This window comes from Hippocampus bargibanti, linkage group LG06 (genome assembly GCF_051943395.1).
Source record: "Hippocampus bargibanti isolate YZ-2025 linkage group LG06, ASM5194339v1, whole genome shotgun sequence".
Taxonomy (NCBI): Eukaryota; Metazoa; Chordata; class Actinopteri; order Syngnathiformes; family Syngnathidae; genus Hippocampus; species Hippocampus bargibanti.
The window spans coordinates 25,074,747-25,095,305 of NC_142739.1; the positions used below are offsets into that span (position 1 = coordinate 25,074,747).

A 20,559-nucleotide genomic window follows, 5' to 3' on the forward strand; every position below is an offset into this window, starting at 1 on the left:
AAAATAATTTTAAAACCATATCACGGCCTAGTATATTCCTTTATTGTCGTAGTTTGTATTTCATAAACACTGCCTAATGTATTCATGAATAATGGGGCATGCAACAATCATAGCTAGCTTAGTTGATTTTGAAATAGCACAAATAATGTATGTTCTTTAAACGTTTATATATAAAAACAAAACAGCAAGAAAAAGTTCTCCTGAGAACAAAAACAAGTTTGACATGAACGAAGAAAGAGCAGCCAAGAGGTCCCTTGACACACAGTAAATGAAGTGTCTCTAAGTGCCTGACCTCCATTTTGAAGAAGACACCTACTAGCTACCATGCTAACAGCTTCCCTCTTTGTTTTCATCAGCCACGATAAAATGGATGGAAAGTTGAAGTCTTTTTAAAAAAAACATGAAGAAAAATAAATAAATAGTCATGACAATTTGGCCACAAGGCATTGTGGGTAGTGTAGTCAAGTCGTCTCGTGACCTTTGCACACATGACTAGCCTCACCCACTCCTATGATTTTCATTTCAAGTTCGACAGCATTATTGGGAAAAGTCGTTTTCAAGCAGGAAATGCGTGTTGACTCCCTTCTATTCGCGGTGACCGCATGATGAGACATTAACTGGGTTCAGCTCCACACTCGCTCTCCTCTGGGATGTCCTGCAGATCTGAAAGGTCAAAGGTCATTGTTAGCTGTAAGCTAACATCCAGGTAACAATAACTCAGACAGATTATGTGAAAATTTTGAATCAAATATTCATCCATCCATTAAGATCACATTCCGATCTGAGTTAATTCTTAAATTAAACGGGTCTGGAGTTACGTGAGCTTGAAATGAGGGTGGCGGTCCAAAATACAATGCAATACATACATACTGCTTCATGTCACAAAGAGGGTGCAGCAAATGCTGAAGAACGAATGACTCGCTGTGTCTGTGTTGTCATATTATTTAGTTTTTTTTTTTTTTACTTCATCTACTCTTCTACTTTACTACATCTCTCAACCAAAAAAAGAGGCACAAAATGGCGACCTCCTGTGGCCACCTCCGTTTCCACAGGCTGATAAATTCCTTATATGGCGCTTGGACGCCCTTTTCTGGTGTACTTTGGGTGCAACACGAGGTCCCCAGACCAAACAAGTACAGCAAAATACATTGATGTGATGGTAGGGCCGCTAGAATGCGTCTTTTTTTCGGTCCTTTAGTGACGTCACGTACGGACTCGTCACCAACTCAAAAACAAGACTTCCGGAGTATTTAGCGCGAGTCTTAAAACGTAAAATATAGCTATATCCGGTGGAATCTTTGTAAAATACGCTCAGTAGAAGTCATTTCAAGCCATTCGACAAATTATGGACACAACTTCTCCGGAAACGTCGGTTGTCCTTTAATGGTGAGTATTATCACAAAGTTATTTTAAATAATACATTCTGACATTTTGTTGAAATCACGTGCGTGCGTGTGTGTGTGTCTCACTGAAATACATTTCTAAATACAGTAAAGTCTCGTTATATCGATATCGGATATATCGATAGTCCCGGTTATATCGATACTATTTGTATGCACGCACGGAGAAAATTACATGCAAACAGGGTCGGATATATCGATAGTCCCGGTTATATCGATATTTTTTCGCACTCCCTTGAATATCGATATAACGAGACTTTACTGTATTTAACTTTTATGGCTCTCTTAGTCAAAAAGCTTCCTGACCCCTGCTCTATACTATATGTACCCGTTTGAAGTTTTTAGTGTCTACTGACCTCTTGGGCTGTCAGAACGAGGTGAAATCTTTACAACTTGTTGCTCTTCCTCCTCCTCCTCGTTGGCTTCTTGAACTCCGTCTAATTGGTCGAGCGGGTCGTGAGTGGCCAATGGAGCAAGGGGGTGGAGTTCCAGCTCTCTACTTCCCCGCCTCTTCCTCGACTGTTCAAAGTGCAAAATGAAAAAAGAAGCTATGTAAGCAAAGGGAAACTTGAACGTAAAACGTCCAAAAGGCCACTTCATTAGAAACACGGTTTGGATGAGCCATACAACTATTGCGAAAGACAAATGTAGTACATGAGGTATTTATCCGCAGGGTGATTTGTCCAGGCGCAAGTTTGGAAGCATGCATTGTTTACAAGCTGATCGGTTATTGTTAGTATTTGTCATCGGTGGCCTGCAAGACCTTCTCTGAGGGCCTAAAAGTATCTGAAGCACAGACTAATATTAATTATATTTTGTCCATGAATTCTTATTAAATAATTCCAAATTGGATTTCAGCTTCCATTCATTGCTTTTCCTCTTTTGTGCTGCTTCCAGACGAGTGTTTTCGTATTTAAACATTGAACCAATCACATTTCAGCCATCATTTATGGCTCGGTATTGGTTCCTGTTTGATTGGCTATAACATCCCCCTCATTCATTGATTCAATAGGATTCGTTCATTGATTCGATCGATGATTCATTCGATGATTCGTAGGATGATCAGTTCGATGATTCGTACGATGATTCGTCAGTTCATTCGTTCAATGATTCGTTCAGTTATTCATTCAATAATTTGTTCAATGACTCGTTCAATGACTCGTTCAACGATTCGTACTGTGATTCTTTCAATGAATCTTTCAATGATTCGTTCAATGATTCATGCGGTGATTCGTTCTTTGATTCATTCGTTGATTCGTTCAATGATTCGTTTAATGATTCGTTCATTGATTCATTCAATGACTCATTCATTGATTCGTTCAATGATTCATTCATTGATTTGTTCAATGACTCGTTCATTGATTTGTTCAATGATTGGGACGATGATTCGTACGGTGATTCATTCAATGATTCGTTCGATGATTCATGTGTGTATATATACAGTATGTTCTGTCTATTTGAGTTACATCCGGGTAGAGTGAACGCTGTCGCGTGTGGAAACAAACTGGAGGACCCGGAGAAAACCCACGCAGAACATGCAAAAAAGTGGGATTTGAACTCACGACCTCTGCACGGTGAAGTCAGTGTGCTAACCACTCAACTAATGGGCCACCAATCACACCACTTCATGAAATATGACCAGAATGGGGCGTCACTCAAAGACCCGCAACGGTTTCCCTACCGATTCTCCCTTGTTGACGTCACACAGGTCTCCGTTGCTCCTCCTCCTGCCGCTAAGCTGCACTTCCTGTTTGCCAGGCTCCTCCTCCCGAGCCCTCAGCCGCTTCACTTCATCCTGCAGAAGGTCCACTTGCCGTTTCAGCAGCGCGACCTCGCCGTTACCGCCGTCCAAACCCGTATCTCGGGACACGGAGCGACTGAGGCGGGGTCCGGAGGCGGGGCCGTTTTTGGCCAACAGCTCCACCACTGAGTCTTGGCGAATGACGGCAGCCTGAGGGGAGGCGGAGTCAACGAGTTAACAAAAATAAAAGCTCGAGCCAATCCATGACGACGGCTACTGACCTGAAGAACGTGAAGCTGCGCGCTCACGTTAATCAGATGCTTACAAACTTTCTGCGGACACAATGATTGAGTTAGAGAGGTCGCCGGCGAATACTCGATACACACGCGTGACGGCAGGGTCGCACCTCCTTTAACGTGGCCTCCTGAACCTGGTTTCCATTTGTGTCCTGCAAGACGAACAAGGGCAATCAATTTCCTTATCCAACGTTTCAGCGGCTCCATAATACAGTGATAACAAACTTAATTGGTTCCAGAAAGTGTATCTAAGGCGAAAGGTTTGTCTGCCGAACATTTATTTCCCATAAGAAACCATTAAAAATTAGAATAATCCGTTCCCATGTCCCCATAAAACATAATTTTCTACTAAATAAGCCTTAAAGGGCAACCGACGCCTCCGGACAAGTTGTGTCCATAATTTGTAAAATCACTTCAAATGACTTCTACTGAGCGTATTTTACAAAGATTCCACCGCATATAGCTATATTTTACGTTTTAAGACTCGCGCTGAATATTCAGGAAGTCTTGTTTTCGAGTTGAGGACAATGCCTGACGTGACGTCACGTCTGGAACGCCGCTGACTGAGAAAGCGACACACAATGCGCTTTTTTATTTTAAATTTTGGGTACTTTGTTTGGTCTGAAAACTTCGTGTTGATCCATGTTGATGGCGAAATTAGAAAGAAAACACATAAATAATGCGATGGTGAATCGTTGTGTGTTGCACCAAGACTACTATTTGTAATGTGATTTTGACTCCATTTTTTTCCCCCCCCATTCGGACAATATACATCTTAATTATGTACAAATATGACAGGAAATGAGATGAAATCATCAAAACATGACTGGTGACTTTACAAGAGGTACGTTTTATTCATTTGATTGACGCGTGTGGCTTCACATACCTTGGAAGAGTTGAGCTCGGAAGACACGTTGAGCGTCGCGGGTTCGCCGTCTGATGCAAAAACAAAAATTGGATGATGATGAAGTATTTTTATTTTGAAATTCAAATGATTTTTAACAACGGCGGCCCCTTACTGGTCATTTCCTGGTTGCAGTTAGCGACCGATGCTTTGATGATGCTGCATCCTGCCAGCAAATGGCTCAGTTTGTCCACTGAGCACCCAAAAAAAAACCCACACAATAAGTCCTACGGCCTTCTCATTGCATTATTGACACAAGTGACCTTCAGCCGCACCTTCTCGGATGGCCCCGGTGAGCAACGGTCCAGCGGGAGGGGCGTGAGAGGCATCCGCTCGGAATAACTTCCTGTTATCGGATGATCTGGAAGTTTTCCCGCCAATTTCTGGAGCTCCTTCCCCAACGCCGCTTCTTCCCGTCGCTTCGGCCAATTCCGAAAATAAAGTCACCCTCTCCTGCAGCAACTCCAAAACCTCACGATCCTTTTGCAAGATGTCCGCTGAAAAAGATAAAGGGCGATAATGGTTAAGAAAAAAGACAGCAATTAACAAAATGGAGTCAGGCAAGGCGCTACCTTTAAGTCGGCGTAGTAAAGCTTTGTCTTCTGTTTCGATTAAAGGGAATTCTTCTCTGGATGGACAACTGCAACACACACACATGTAGATAGGGTGTAAGACGGAGTTGTCCAAAGTGCGGCTCGGGGGCTAAATATGGCCCGTGGTCTATTTTCATCCGGTCCACAGCTTCCGTCATAAAATCAATAACTTCTGGCCCGCATGTAGAATTAATACATTGGGCAGTAGCGCTGTTATCTGCGCTTGCTAAGTGCTGCTCTCTAGAGAACAGGTGTCAAAGTTAAGGTCCAGGGGCCAAATCCGGCCCGCCACATCATTTTTTTTTGGCCCGCGAAAGCAAATCAAACTTGTGAAATTCCATGATGCTTGCTAAAATCCTAACCAAAATGTCATATTTTTGGATGTAAACCACAATAACAGTCATTATTCTTGACTTCAGATTTGAAAACGGGTTATTCATTAATTTGTTGTGCACTCTAGATGTAATATGTGGAGGGGATGAAACATTCTAATGGTTTCCCCAAATGCATAACGGCCCTCGAGAGGAAACCATAACTACAATGTGGCCCGCGGCAAGATATGACTGACACCCCTGCTCGAGAGGCTCAATTATGAACAGCCAATTAGTATAAGTTACAGTAGTATAAGTATCAGTAATTGACTGAATGATCCTTTCCTCCCCAAATTTTATGGAATGGTGACAATCAAGAAAAGGAGTAAAATTGACTGTCAATGTCAATTGAATTTTTATATTCATGTTCCAAATGAACCAACTCACATGCTTAACTCATTCACTGCCAGACGATGTGCAAAAATGTGTCCACTTCAGTGTCAGAGTTTTTGTCAATGTCGCTCAAATATCGGGACCCACAGAATATTGAGTTTTAGGGCTACATAAACATTTAATGCAGCATTAGAAAACTTAGACTATTTTTTTTCATCAGAAAAAAGAGATAATTCCTAAGTTATATGGGTCTGGAGTTATATGAGATTGAAATGAGGGCCGCTGTCCAAAATACAATGCAATACATACATATTGGTTTATATAGCGCTTTAACAACAGCTGAAGCTGGAACAAAGCGCTAACATGAAAGAAAGGGAAATGCTGCCCCCTTGTGGAAAGGAAAAAACTTGCCAGAGGTCTGGCCAGCGCTTTATCGACACCTAAGCAAGAAAAAACAAAACCCGAACAAACCCTGTTATTTTCAATTCCCGAATAAATTTGCGAATGGCAGTGAATGAGTTAACATAGCTGAAAATTAAACTTAAAATTAACATTTAATTACTATTAATAAATTATTTTATGATATTATTTATTATTATATATTATATTCATTTATTATGATATATTACAATATATTTGTATAATTTTATTTATTTATTTATTTGTATATTTATGTAGGTATTTGATAATTTATTTAATTATGACTATTAATGATTATTAAAATATTTAAAAATTAAAATAATTTTTATAATTAAAAAAGAAAAATGTGAAACATGTGAAACATACAATGGCTCGCTGACATTTATTTCTATTAATTGCTGTTATATGTTAAGAACGTCCAATTTTTTTTTGTAACACAAAACGTTTGGAGTGTAAGACGTGGACAGGCACCAGAGTACAACACAGTCATCCCTCGCCATTTCACTGTCTCCAAACAAAAATTGCCATTTAAAAAAAATATCATACATATTCCAGTTGTATCACAGATTTTTGCACTATTCAAAGCTCCGTATACTAAAGTCAACAACTTGAGGATGGACATTGTCCGATTACAAGCACAACACCACCATATAGAGCACCCTCTATGGAGACACGCATTTAGCAGTGACGGTAGCCACGTAGCGGCGCTAGCGGAGATACGTGGCGGTCGCGCGGCGGCGCTACCTGAGCGATGCCTGCTGTATGACGTTCATCCAAGTGCGTCGGTCGTCTTTGGAAGAGGCATGCAGCTCGTACATCTCCGGAGGGGTGGAGTCACTGATCAGGTACATCCCTCGCTCCTGATTGGCTATATCTCTGACAATGAGCTTGGTCAGGGAGACCACCGGTGACTTGTCCTATCACACGCAAAAAAACGTAATGTAAGCTGAGGCAAACGAGTGAACAAATCTCTTTGAGTCATCATCGGGAACGTACAAACGACGCAAAAGTGAATTTCTGGTCCTTTTCCTGGAGGAAGATCAAGATGTCTGACATCAGTAGGACGTGAACATCTGGAAATCCAAATGAGACAGGTCACCACACACCCACACGGTTACCAGACTCTGGTGCCGCCGTACCTTTCATCCTGGAGCCTTGGACCTTCCAAAGGAGCATTCCTTCATGGAGGAGCTTTCTTCGCAGAAGTTCACCTCCGCGGAACACTCCGCCGCCACGAACCTGCGCTTGAGCCCGTGGATCCAGCCGAGCTTGGACTTCCTGCAGCCTCCTAGTCCGGTCTAGCTCCAGAACCTCCTTATTCACAGAGACGATCAGCTCCTTGAGGAGGACCAAGGCTCGTTCCAGTGCTCGCACCTCCTCCTCATTGCCTGGCGGGTGGTCAGATGATCGTGAATGTTCGTGTGAACTTGATGAGCAACCCGCAAACCGTGACCAAGACCCTATTGACCTGGCGGTTTTTGACTGAAGCTACTCTGACTTCACTTCCCTGCCCCATATTCCCCCGAGAATAAAATTTTCCATTTCCCCAATGGAATCCCTGTTCCTGTTCCTGCTTCGTAGCACCAGAACATTAACCAAAGCTTCTGCTAGCAACAAGCTACATTTCTGTTTCACGATGGACTTGAAACAACAGTATCTGGAACGGATGGATGGACAGTAGCCAACCTTTGGTGTTGTCCAAAATCCTCTGAATAAGAACAGGATACTTTGTGATCCTCTGGGTGACCAGCAGGATGCACTCCGGGACGCCGTGACGGCGCAACAGAGGACCGCGGCAGGCACGCTAGGCAAACACAAGGGCACCATTCTTAGTAGAGAACATTCAATCATCAGCAGTGGAGCAGATAACAATGGAGATCCCTGTCCTTCCACAGAAAGATACTAAGAGCTAACGCTAACTCATCAAGGCTTAGCTAACTTACCCTGATGAAGTGCAGCAGTCTTCGGTCACGAGTTAGAACGTCTTTGTAGAGTTTTACAGCTTTCGGGTGACGACTGCAAAATTCCGAATAAACTTTCTTCATGTCGTCTGCACACTGACCAGAAAACTGGACGAGACACAGATACGCTGTTCACTGACCGATTCCATTGTCGGATTCCACGGACATCCACGTGGCGTTCTCACCTGCGCCAGGAGCAACTCTCCGATATTCGGGACGATAAAGTTGGATTCGCTCCCCTCGACGGTGCCCTGTTTCCTTCGGGCCACAAGTTGGGCGAGGAAAGCGGTATGGATCTCCAGCAGCTGGTCCAGACACGGAAAGATGGTATGGACCACCCCCGCCTCCAGCATCACCTCCTCTTGCATACCACGCCTATACACACCCTCCATGATGCGTAACGTGCGGACGTGGTTGAATTCCGTCTGAATTAACTCTGCCCGGTGAACAAACGGTAGGATATCGTCAAGAACGCTCAAACGTATATTGTCAACGGTCTCTGAAACCGTTCCTGTCAGGTGTGGCGGTACCATAGATGACGTCTTGTTGTTTAATCAGATCTTTATGGAGCGTCTGCAGGAATTTGGGTTCCACCACCAGACTCCAGCTGTCGGCTTGAACGCTACGGCCTTCCACCTGCAGTTCCTCCAGCAGGGGGCTCCACCAACAGTCTCCTATAGGAAACCTCAGCCTTCAATCTTCTATCCAGCCAGCCGGCTAAATAGCCACTTAGCTAGCCAGCTAATAGATAGCCAGCTATCAATCCAGCCAGCCAGCTAAATAGCCACAGAGCTCACTAGCTAATAGATAGCTAATAGATAGCCAGCTATCAATCCAGCCAGTCAGCTAAATAGCCACATAGCTAGTCGGCTAATAGATAGCTAATCGAAAGCCAGCTATCTATCCAGCCAGCTATCTATCCAGTCAGCCAGCTAAATAGTCACATAGCTCGCTAGCTAATAGATAGCAAATAGATAGCCAGCTATCAATCCAGCCAGCTAAATAGCCATACAGCTAGCCAGCTAATAGATAGCAAATAGATAGCCAGCTATCTATCCAGCCAGCCAGCTAAATAGCCACATAGCTCGCTAGCTAATAGATAGCTAATAGATAGCCAGCTATCAATCCAGCCAGCCAACTAAATAGCCACATAACTCGCTAGCTAATAGATAGCTAATAGCCAGCTATCAATCCAGCCAGCCAGCTAAATAGCCACATAACTCGCTAGCTAATAGATCGCTAATAGATAGCCAGCTATCTATCCAGCCAGCCAGCTAAATAGCCACATAACTCGCTAGCTAATAGATCGCTAATAGATAGCCAGCTATCTATCCAGCCAGCCAGCTAAATAGCCACATAGCTCGCTAGCTAATAGATAGCTAATAGATAGCCAGCTATCAATCCAGCCAGCCAGCTAAATAGCCACATAGCTAGCCAGCTAATAGATAGCTAGCTTTCTATTCAGCCAGACAGCTAAATAGCCACAAAGCCATCCAGCTAATAGATAGCTAATAGATAGCCAGCTATAATATCGTCTCAAAACTAGAGACCGAGAGTCATAAGCAGTTGGGGAATCTACACACCATCGTCAGTGAGCGACTCCATAGACAAAGTCCTGCTCCGAAAGTTTAGAGACTCGGTGGATTGAGACAGAATCCTCCTGAGTCCTCCAGAGTCCTCGATCACACTGGACGGACAAATCAGACGAATAGATAAGACGACTTTCTTCAAACAGGACGCTATGATGCTTCCTACTCACCCGGCAATATTATTGGTTGAGACACTTTTGGCGAGTGAAAGGCCCGAACGGACCCTTCGGGAACCAAGCAGAGACTGGCGGAGGCTGTCCGATGGGTAGATAGCCGAACTGGGACGTTCTTTCAGAACCGGGGCTGGAAAAGGACATGAGAGAGGACATGAGAGACTCTTCACAACGTGACATATATTCAGTCGACTTACTTTTGGCCCGCAGAGCAACGTTCTGGAGGGCCGAACTGTTCCTCGCCATCGCCAGCTTCTGTTGCTATGAACCGGACAGGCAAGCGGACATGTTAGCGAGACGGAAGTTTGTTCATAGCACAGGTGTCAAAGTCAAGGCTTACGGGCCAAATCCGGCCCGCCACATCATTTTTTTCGGCCCGCGAAAGCAAATCAAACATATGAAATTCCATGATGCTTGCTAAATTCTTAACCAAAATTTCATATTTTTGGATATAAACCACAAAAACAGTCATTATTCTTGACTTCAGATTTGAAAACTAGTTATTCATTAATTTGTTGTGTGCTCTATATGTAATATGTGGATCGGATTAAACATTCTAATGGCTTCCCCAAATTCATAACGGCCCGCGGCAAAAAATGACTTTGACACCCCTGGTTCATAGCAAGTAGCCAATTCGACGCCGGTAATTTGCCAATTTCCCCAAATACTGTATCAACCCTTCTCAAATTATCTTCTTCACTTTTGATTGGCTACCAAAAGTTAGCGTTCATGTACTGACTTGGAAAGGACATTTGTCCATTACCTTCTGCTTCATCTTGGCACAATTCGCCAAACTGTCTCGGCAACGGTTGTGAATGGTCACGTTGCAACCTGATGGAAACGCATGGCAGAAAGATGGACTTATAATGAGACAGATTATTCACAATTATTCAAAAAAAATAGAATTGTCTTGACTATATGTATCGTATTTTGCGCATTATAAGGCGCACCTTGAACTCATTCACTGCCTTTTTCGAATTTATTCAGAAATTGAAAAGCATGACGTGGAGCGCCATTCCCGAATTTGTCTCATGGTCATGTTTTACTCTTGCTCTCGTTCATGCTTCGCTCTCATTCTCGCTCATTTTACGGTCACTTTTACGGTTTTTAGCGTCAGCCACGGTTCGATTTTTTTTTTTTGCTTCCATCATGTCTGAATTCTGGATTTAGTCATTCTCTTTGTTTCACCTAGTTAGGTTTGTTTTGTCTTGTCTGGGTTGCTTTGTTTACTGTCATGTTTTAGTCATGGTTTTCTTTGCTACTTTGGACATTTTTGTTTTGATGATTTTGTTTTAGATTTTGTTCCTGCTGACTTTATTGAATACAATTTGTCAAAAATACACCTCCCTCCTGCCTGCTTTTTTGGGATCCACAACCACATTTGAATCGTGACAAAAACAATAATAAATATCATTTTCAAAGATTACAAATCTTCGTTTTTTAATTTTTTTTGGGGGGAAACACTAAATTAAAAAAAAATAAAAAACAAGCAGAAAAACAAACGCCAAATTTTCCATTTCTAATCATTGTACAAAAAAATGGAAAATTATGGCGAAATAGAGAAAATATTGCATGTGGCAAATTAATTTTAAGAGATTACTGAAATGCTGTTTTATATATCCCAGCATTCACTGCTCACTACTTCTTCTTGTGGGCGGGAGTTGGTGGCTGGTGACCGTAGTTACGAGACCTCTTATGGCTCAATATTACTTCATATATAAGGCGCACCGGCATATAAGGCGCAGGATTCATCTTTTGAAGAAAATGAAGGCTTTTCTGTGCACCTTATAGTGTAGAAAATATGGTATATTAATTGCAGGGCTAATTGTGTGTATACATTCATTCGTATTACCGGGGCAGCTGAGGGCCTCCTTGGCGGTGATGCTTCGGTTGCATGCCGAGCACAAAGTGGTGGAGGAGACAGTGAGAGACGTGAACAGGTGACCTTTGTTGGAGCGAGCCTCTTTCTCACGCTCCTTAACTCGCTCTTTCTCCTTGTTCTGAAACACACACAGACACAAACAAGATAAAAAAGTCAACTTTTTTTTCCAGTGCGCCAGCATGTCCATATGTTCACATAACGTCACACAACCGAAAAATGTCACCAAGCAGCTTAGTGACTTTTTCTCACAATGTCGCCATCAGATGTCAACAAATATAAGTCCCGAATGGATATAAAACAGTAATGAAAGCAAGGCTTGTTTCATCGAAACGTTTTTTTCCCCCCTCTGCAAATCATCAAGACTTGGTAAATCAGCTGTGTGTCATGCGACTCCAGTCACACTGCATAACCACCGGCACTACACACGCTCCACATGGCAAATCACAGGAACTAAGGAAGAGTGCAGTAGCGGACTTTCACTCTAGCCGAGATATAGACAGTGGGACCTTGGCTTACGAACAGAATTGGTTCCCGGACAGAGTGGACAGAGTGTGTAAGGCGAAAAGTGTGTGTCCCGAAAATTAATTTCCCATAGGAAACCATTAAAATGAGAATAATGCGTTCCCAGGTCCCCATAAAACATAATTTTCTACTTTCTAATTTTCTAAGCCTTAAAACTACACAAAATATACCTTATTTTATGTATAATGAATGTGCTATAGTATTATGATAGTAGTAGTAGTAGTAGTAGTAGTAGTAGTGGTAGTAGTGTTGGTAGTAGTCATAGTGATAGTAGTCGTAGTAGTAGTAGTAGTAATAGTAATAGTAGTATTCATAGTATTAGTATTCTTAGTAGTAGTATTAGTATTATTATTATTAGTAGTAGTCGTAGTAGTAGTAGTAGTAGTAGTAGTAGTAGTAGTAATATTCATAGTATTAGTATTCTTCTTCTTCTTCTTCTTCTTCTTCTTATTAATATTATTAGTATTATTAGTAGTAGTAGTAGTAGTCGTAGTAGTAGTAGTAGTAATATTAGTACTAGTACTATTATTATTATATATATATGATTATTATTATGATTATTACAATTATTATTATGATTATGATGATGATACTTCCTATTATTATTATTATTATTATTATTATTATTATTATTATTATTATTATCTTTGGGAAAATTAAGAGAGCAGGACAGGAAATAAAAGCATGTAACCAGAAAAAAAGGTCGACTCTGGCTTCATTGTTTAAAAGTTACAATTCTATAAGAATCAAGGTCACATGGTTAAAGAATGACATTTTAGGCTCGCAATACAAAAAAAGATGTCCACGGTGCGTGCCCTGTCTTGTCAAGAGAGACGTTATCTGGATAAAGGATGATGCCGTGTCTCCAACTGACGCCACCAAGGCGACACACGAAGAGATAAAAATGAATTGGACCTAAAATTGAGCCTTGGGGCACGCACACTTAACTCATTCACTGCTATTCATAAATCTATTCGAGAATTGAAAATGTGACGTAGAACGCCATTCCCGAATTTGTTCGGGTTTTGTTTTTTTCTCGTTTGGGCGCCGATAAAGCGCTGGCCATGGCCTCCGGCAATGTTTTTCTTTTCCACAAGGAGGGAGCATTTCCCTTTTTTCCATGTTAGTGCTTTGTTCCAGCTTCAGCTGTTAAAGTACTATATAAACCAATATGTATGTATTGGATTGTATTTTGGACAGCCGCCCTCATTTTAAGGTCATATAACTACAAAAAAAATCAACAAAATGGCTAATTTTCAATATCTAATCATTATACCAAAAATAGAAAATTATGGCGAAATTGAGAAAATATTCCAGTTGATGAAGTAATTTTAAGAAATTACCAAAATGAAACGATGTGCAAATTGTAACAGTGAGTTCTAGTACATGTTGGCTATCTGGCTGGCTATCTCTCCGGCTGGCTATCTATTAGCTGGCTGGCTGGCTAGCTGGCTGTCTATTGGCTATCTGTTGGCTAGCTGGCCGGCTATCTGTTAACTATCTAATAGCTAGGTAGCTAGCTTTTTATTTATTTGAGTTATTCTGGGTTGAGGGAGCGCTGGCGCGTGTGGCTGCCACTGCTTACCCACAGAAAAACTTATCCTGTGACTGTAAAGTGACCTTGAGAGTTTTGAAAGGTGCTTACAAATGAAATGTATTATTATTATTATTATTTTACACCATGTAAAAAATACTTTTGTTATGGAACTAATTAAGATCTTATCTTAATGTGGGAGGAAACCAGAGATAAGCTATGCAAACATGAAGGGAAAAAATGAAAACACCACTCAGGTTAAACATTAAACACATGTTGCAGTCTACACACACAAAGAAAATGCTTTGCGCCCTCCTTAATGTCCCCAGAGCTGCATTTGGCATGGCCAGCCAGTACCCATCATCTCCAAAAGAAGGCCCATCAGGACTTCTCCTTCATTTTGTCAACAACTGTCCATGTTTTTATGTTCCTGTTGTTTATTATTTTGCTTTGTGTTGACTATTATGTGAAGCGCGTTGTTACAGTAGCAGCTTTTGTGAAAGTGCGATATGAATTAGGAAGTATTGTATTAATAAAAATAGTATTGCATTGTATTAATAAAAATAATAATACATTTCATTGTAAGCGCCTTTCAAAATTCTCAAGATCACTTTACAGTCACAGGATAAGTTTTTCAAATAAATAAAAAGCTAGCTAGCTAACTATTAGATAGCTAACAGATAGCCAGCCAGCTAGCCAACAGATAGCTAATTGACAGCCAGCTAGCTAATAGATAGCCAGCCGGAGAGATAGCCAACAGATGGCCAGCCAGATAGCCAGCCAACCAGCTAGCTAATAGACATGTAACAGATAGCCAGTTGGATAGATAGTTAATATATAGCCAGCCAGCTAGATAGCCAATAGATAGCCAGCCATCAGCCTGCCAGCTAGCCGGGTAGATAGCCAAAAGACAACCAGCTAACCAGCCAGCCAGCTAATAGATAGCCAATAGATAGCCCCCAACCAGCTAGCTAATAGACATGTAACAGATAGCCAGCTGGAAAGACAGCTAATATATAGCCAGCCAGCTAGATAGCCAATAGATAGCCAGCCACCAGCCTGCCAGCTAGCCGGATAGATAGCCAAAAGACAACCAGCTAACCAGCCAGCCAGCTAATAGATAGCCAGCCGGCGAGATAGCCAACAGGTAACCAGCCAGACAGCCAATAGATAGCCAATAGATAGCCAGCCAACCAGCTAGCTAATAGACATGTAACAGATAGCCAGCTGGAAAGACAGCTAATATATAGCCAGCCAGCTAGATAGCCAATAGATAGCCAGCCACCAGCCTGCCAGCTAGCCGGATAGATAGCCAGATAGCTAGCTAGATTGCCAACAGATAGCCAATAGAGAGATTTTTTGGGGTCAGAGAAATTCATTTGCTGCTAGTGTTAAAAAAGACACATTTTTTAAAAATTGCAATCAAATTCTGAGCCTTAGCGTGTCCACGTTACATTTACAAATTGAGATAATACACTTATTGTCTGTCTATAAAATGTGAATATAAATATAAAATGTGAAATAACATGTATTATTATTATTAAATTTGTGAATCTATGCTAATTATTAGTAGTCATTAATATGAACAGTTTTCATACACCACTTTCGACCATTACAAATATCCAACATGACTTCTTATTATTAAAGTCCTCGATGAAGTTCTGTTAACTATTTCTCCCGGTACATTTTCACTTCCTGTTTGTTCACGCGCACGCGCCCGCCGGGCCTTCTCCCACCCGCCCCGCCAGTTTCCTCTGCAAGACAAAGCGGCCACGCTGCGAGTAACGGACACGCACACACGTTCAGATGCTCCGAAGAAGCGCAAACACAACTCACGGGGCGACAAACATAACGCACGTAAACGCACGCGCATGGAAGTAACGGGTGAAAAAAAAGGTTAAGTTTGTTTTTTATGTTCTTTTTTTCCCCTGAACCTAAACGTGGGAAAAAAAATCTTCCATTTCCGCCAAGTTGCTTCTGTTGGCACGCGCGCGCGCACACATACACACACACTAGCAAGGAAACTCTTCCCAGTGCGGCAAATGCAAAGCGATCAAACGACCAGTCTCCCGATCACGGATCGATATCGTCTTTTCACATTAAAGGTGGAAGAACACGGAACAATAAAGAAGCGGACCGACTCGGTCCACGAGGGGGAAGGGTGAAAAGGAGACAGGGGGAAAGAGGAACCGAAAAAAAGAGGCGCAAAAGTGATGTCGATAGATGTAACTCAAAAGCGTCGGATAGATTGTAATCGATAATCAATCACCAATGATGGCTTTCGTTCGTTCTTTTTGATTTCAAGCGGGCTCACCTTTGCGTTCATTTCTTTCATCTTGTCTTTGTTTCTTCCCTCCAAAAGCCGGGACATCCCGCCCGATTGTCCACGTGGAAGCACCAATCAATCAATCAATCAATAAATCAATCAGTCAAATCGATCGAACTCCGGTCGAGGTTCGGATCCCGGTCCACGAGCAGTCTGCAGTCTGGGCGCAGGGGCGGGGCTTCAACAAGAGTGACAGGCGGCATTGGGATACTGTCCAATCAGCGCGCAAGCCGCTCAAGGAACATTCAACCAATCCCTAATGCGGGTCTATGCAAACTCCCGCCTCGTGTACTCCGGTGGCGTTAGCTTTAAACCCCAGGACGCGACGGAGATATGGGCGGGATCAAATGGGCGGAGTACACCGCTATGACAACGTGTCCGGTGATCACGTGGCGCTCAGCACCCATTCGGAAACCAGCCGAAGGTCACGTGACTGGCTCCACATTCTTCTGGTGACGTGGAACCGCCACACTAGCTCCGCCTAACCGGTGTACGCCGCTGACATGAAAGGAAAAAACGTACACAATAAAGGGAAGCGTGATGTCATTAATAAGTATACATTTCTCATACAAAGCAAACATACTGGAGTCAAGTTTGGGGGTCGCTCATGGTTTTTGAAACGCGGAGATATAAAGCGCAGATTGATATGCATTTATGAAATAAGTTGACTTAAATGACTGACAATTATGTTACTTTTGTGTTATTTGTAGTTACCGATATTGTTTTGTTTTATTAATTCGTTCATTCATTATACATTGAGAAGAGGATGCACAAAACCGGGATAGATGGAGGACATTGATTCGCTGTGGCGACCCCTGAGGGGAAATGTCGAAAGGAAAAGAAGAAGATTACACGTGAATGATTTCTCACATTAAACAGGGAACATCATATCAAGATGCACCACTGTATTTTTTTTCTTGTCAACATATGACCACTTCTGCATCCTTCCGAGAAAATCACACACAGTGCAGCGAGATAACTGATGTGGTCTCCGTGGAATACTTTGTATTTGTGGTGACTGGTTAATAATAATAATTATTATAATAATACATTACATTTTAAGCGCCTTTCAAAGCTCCCAAGGACACTTTACAGTCACATACAAGCATATGTACTATAATAAATCAAATACAATTACAAATAGAATACAATAAATTAAATACAATCATGAATAGATACAAGAGAGAGCTACACAGAAAATACAATTTTAAATAGGTTGTTTTTGAGATATAATTATTATTATTGACGAGGTTAGAGTATTAAATTGAAAGTATCGACTCGTAAATCTAGTTCTTGTTTCATCTTCAAACTAGCTTCAAACTATTGAACCACGATGTCGTATAACACACGCTAAAGAGACATAAGACCCAAATAAAACAAGTATTTGTCCAACAGTCGTCGTTTGGAAAAGCGACCATTTCCGCGTTCAACTTTTTCCTGAGGAGGAGTTAGCGAATGTGACGTAGCTTACCTGTAGCATAAACACACGCACACCTGTATCTTCCCCTGCTTTTTCGTTTTCAACGCAGCACGGGCTTTAAAGTCAGAACAAATACACGATCGAAGCTCCGAGTGGTCAGTTAAACTCGTCCAAATTCGTTGAAATGTTTGATTCTTGCTATCTATTCGGCAAGCTAGCCTGTTAGCATCGAGTACTCGATGAGTCTTCATACCTGACACGTAATTTCGCAACATTGTACTTAAGTTGTTCTGACGAGGATGATTCGTTTCTCTCTTCCTCTTAAATCTCGACTTGAAAGATTGAATTTTGGTCAGGATATAGTTGAGGACGTCATATATCCAAAGTTCGTTTGAGTGACATCACTCATGAAATGACCAGACGGTAGCTAAAACATCGACTAGCTAAACTGGCCAGTCACGTTGACCCTTGAATGTGGTTAATTTTATGGAAGAATTATTAATCAAGCTTGTAGACCCTTTTTCTCTAAGACTCTGTCTCAACCAGACATCTGTTAATGGATTCAGCATGATTGTGATTTTTGGTTTCACCATGGTGCTTTTTACGATCTTTGTCACTGGTTTATTTCCCGTCTATGATAGCTGTACATGTTAAGCGCTTTGTTCCAGCTTCAACTGTTGTTAAAGCGCTATATACATCAATATCTATTGTATTTTTAATGACATTGGCCTATATCAGTGATTTGTGCCGTGAGAAATTATCCAGTGTCACTTTTTGTAAACTTAAAAATGTTAAAGAAAATACTAATCATTTTCAGAGTGTCATTTTATAACATTTTTGATTGGTGGTTTGACACAAAAAAAAAAAAATCAAATGTAAAAAAAAAAAAAACAACGCTCCCTGGCTCAAAAATGGTTGACAAACACTGGAATAACATGTTTGCTACATCAGAATGACATCACTTTGTTACTCTAATCAAAAATGCGAACTTGATGAACAAACATTCAATCTTAAAGTGTGTGATTGTCGTGTTCTCTACCAAGCATGACAACCCATGGATGAGTACATGGGGTCGGATCCCCCAGCGTTGTGGGAATTGGACAAGATGAACCATGCAAGAGGTCTCAATCCACAGACCTACTGGGATGACAGATCACCCACTTCATGTAAATCTAAAACTTCAAACCCTGGCCAGGTATGACTTCCGCACATTTTTATTCTTTTTTTTTTTTTTTTGGTCACAGGCGGACAAAGCTGTCCGAGTCGAGATTTCTTGAAGGTTGGTGTGTCCTTGACGACCTCAGCAATCTTCTTCCCCTTCCTGGTATGGGGTGGTTTCGTGTTCCTACCCTTTGATGCCCCCCTGCTGGACGGTGCACCCCTGAGGATGCTCTATGCATTGCGGTGTTCCGTTTTTGCTTCCACACCCATCGTCCTGGGTGACTACAACACGCCCCCTGACCCCCACACCCATCCACTTAAAGAACAACCGACATCATTTTTTTGTTTCCTAACTGACATCAGAAAAACGTTTTATCGCATCTAAAATAACCAAAACACGCAGGCTGATATTTTTAGTCAAATGCAAAACACCAATAAAAATGAGTTAGTTTCCCAAAACTACTTCAAAATGACCTCTGAGATGGCGAGTTTCAGAAGGTCCCGCCCCTTTTTGTGACATGACGCCAGGACGTCTTGCCTTGCTCTAGAATCAAAACAATGGCTTCAGATTCGGAGAAGATGCTTTCTTGTTACTCATCCAGTTATGAATATGATTCAAATAGTTCTGAAGAGGAAAGCATAAATGTTTGCAATTGATTAAAGAAGTCCTCCCGGATCAATTCGAGCCGTCAGGACTCCAATGTAGTGTCCCAGAAAATGCACAAGATGACATCCAAGCTCTGTTGGAAATGGGCTGATTTGTGTCAACTAGTATCAAATAGTAGTGTTGGTGCAACACACAACAATTCACCATCGTGTTATTTATGTGTTTTCCTTCTAATTTCGCCATCAACACGAAGTTTTCAGACCAAACAAAGTACCCAAAATGCATTGTGTGTCGCTTTCTCGGGGGGGCGTTCCAGACGTGACGTCACGTAAGGAATCGTCACCAACTCAAAAACAAGACTTCCTGAATATTCAGCGCGAGTCTTAAAACGTAAAATATAGCTATATGTAAACTTTGTAAAACACGCTCAGTAGAAGTCATTTTAAGTGATTTTACAAATTATGGACACAACTTGTCAGGAGGTGTCGGTTGTCCTTTAAACCTTCTGTCCATCAGACTAAACTGTTTTTTTTTTTTTTTTTTTTATGTGCTGGTCAGGCTGGCTGGCGGTGGGTGTGGCTCGTTTCAAGTTTGGCGTGGTTAGGCCACTTTTAGATGAAATTGAGGAATCGTCCGATCTTGAGGACCTCAGCGTTCACAGGAACTACACGCGGGAATCTGTCAGCCTCTTCTTGATGTACTTCTTGCAACTGGTTGTCATGGCGATCTATCTGAGCCAAGAGCAACTGAAGCTCGTGCCACTATTCGCCATCATCTTCGCCTTGGGACGGTGCGCGGCCACTTAAACGTTTGGATTTGGGCTCTGGCGCAAGTGCCATTAAAGCAACCTTGTTTTTCTCCGGTAGGTTGGTTTACTGGATGGCCGCCGCATTTGGAAGCAGCGTTCGCGCTTTTGGACTGGGCTTGTCTTTGCTACCTTCTCTGGTGATGATGGTGGCCAACTTGGTATTCATCTACACGGCCGAGTCGGCATCTATGTGGAGCTCGGCTTATCGTCCCGTCACGATTGTGCCCGTCGGCCAACAGAGGTTCTGGGGGTGAAAAGCAAGAGCTGCAGACCAAGGACTTGCTGCGGCGTCAGGTTGACAGGGCTTATTTTCAAACGCTTGCTGTCCTTTCATAATAAAAGCCTATTACTGACGATACCACACTACCCTTTTTTCTCAATAAATATGATTGCTTTGATAAGAGGTAAAACTATTAACTCATTCACTGCCAGATGCAAAAATGTGTCCGCCCCAGTGCCAGGGTTTTTGTCATTTCACTCAAATTGCAGGACCCACAGAATAACGACTTTTAGGACGA

At 42.0% G+C, this 20,559-nt stretch overlaps 2 protein-coding genes across 2 annotated transcripts; one reads left to right on the forward strand and one right to left on the reverse strand.

Annotated features, from left to right (window-relative positions):
• Positions 1 to 26: 26 nt before the first annotated feature.
• LOC148896945 (rho guanine nucleotide exchange factor 2-like) lies at positions 27 to 17,656 on the reverse strand. The gene is made up of 23 exons (XM_088999004.1): positions 17,517 to 17,656; positions 16,034 to 16,543; positions 11,634 to 11,781; positions 10,545 to 10,612; positions 9,979 to 10,042; positions 9,779 to 9,911; positions 9,603 to 9,706; positions 8,550 to 8,693; positions 8,205 to 8,455; positions 8,002 to 8,127; positions 7,745 to 7,862; positions 7,198 to 7,446; positions 7,055 to 7,131; positions 6,803 to 6,975; positions 4,914 to 4,981; positions 4,617 to 4,838; positions 4,457 to 4,534; positions 4,324 to 4,373; positions 3,548 to 3,589; positions 3,423 to 3,473; positions 3,082 to 3,351; positions 1,757 to 1,919; positions 27 to 663 (listed from the first exon to the last, which is right to left on the reverse strand). Exons 2-23 carry the CDS (start codon positions 16,088 to 16,090, stop codon positions 614 to 616), a joined length of 2,706 nt encoding a protein of 901 aa, XP_088855130.1. The 5' UTR covers positions 16,091 to 16,543; positions 17,517 to 17,656; the 3' UTR covers positions 27 to 613.
• LOC148896946 (transmembrane protein 79-like) lies at positions 17,483 to 20,399 on the forward strand. Its single transcript, XM_088999011.1, has 5 exons — positions 17,483 to 17,620; positions 18,509 to 18,631; positions 18,710 to 18,904; positions 19,792 to 20,023; positions 20,100 to 20,399. The coding sequence occupies exons 2-5, from the start codon at positions 18,520 to 18,522 to the stop codon at positions 20,293 to 20,295; spliced, it is 735 nt and encodes a 244-aa protein (XP_088855137.1). The 5' UTR covers positions 17,483 to 17,620; positions 18,509 to 18,519; the 3' UTR covers positions 20,296 to 20,399.
• Positions 20,400 to 20,559: the final 160 nt, after the last annotated feature.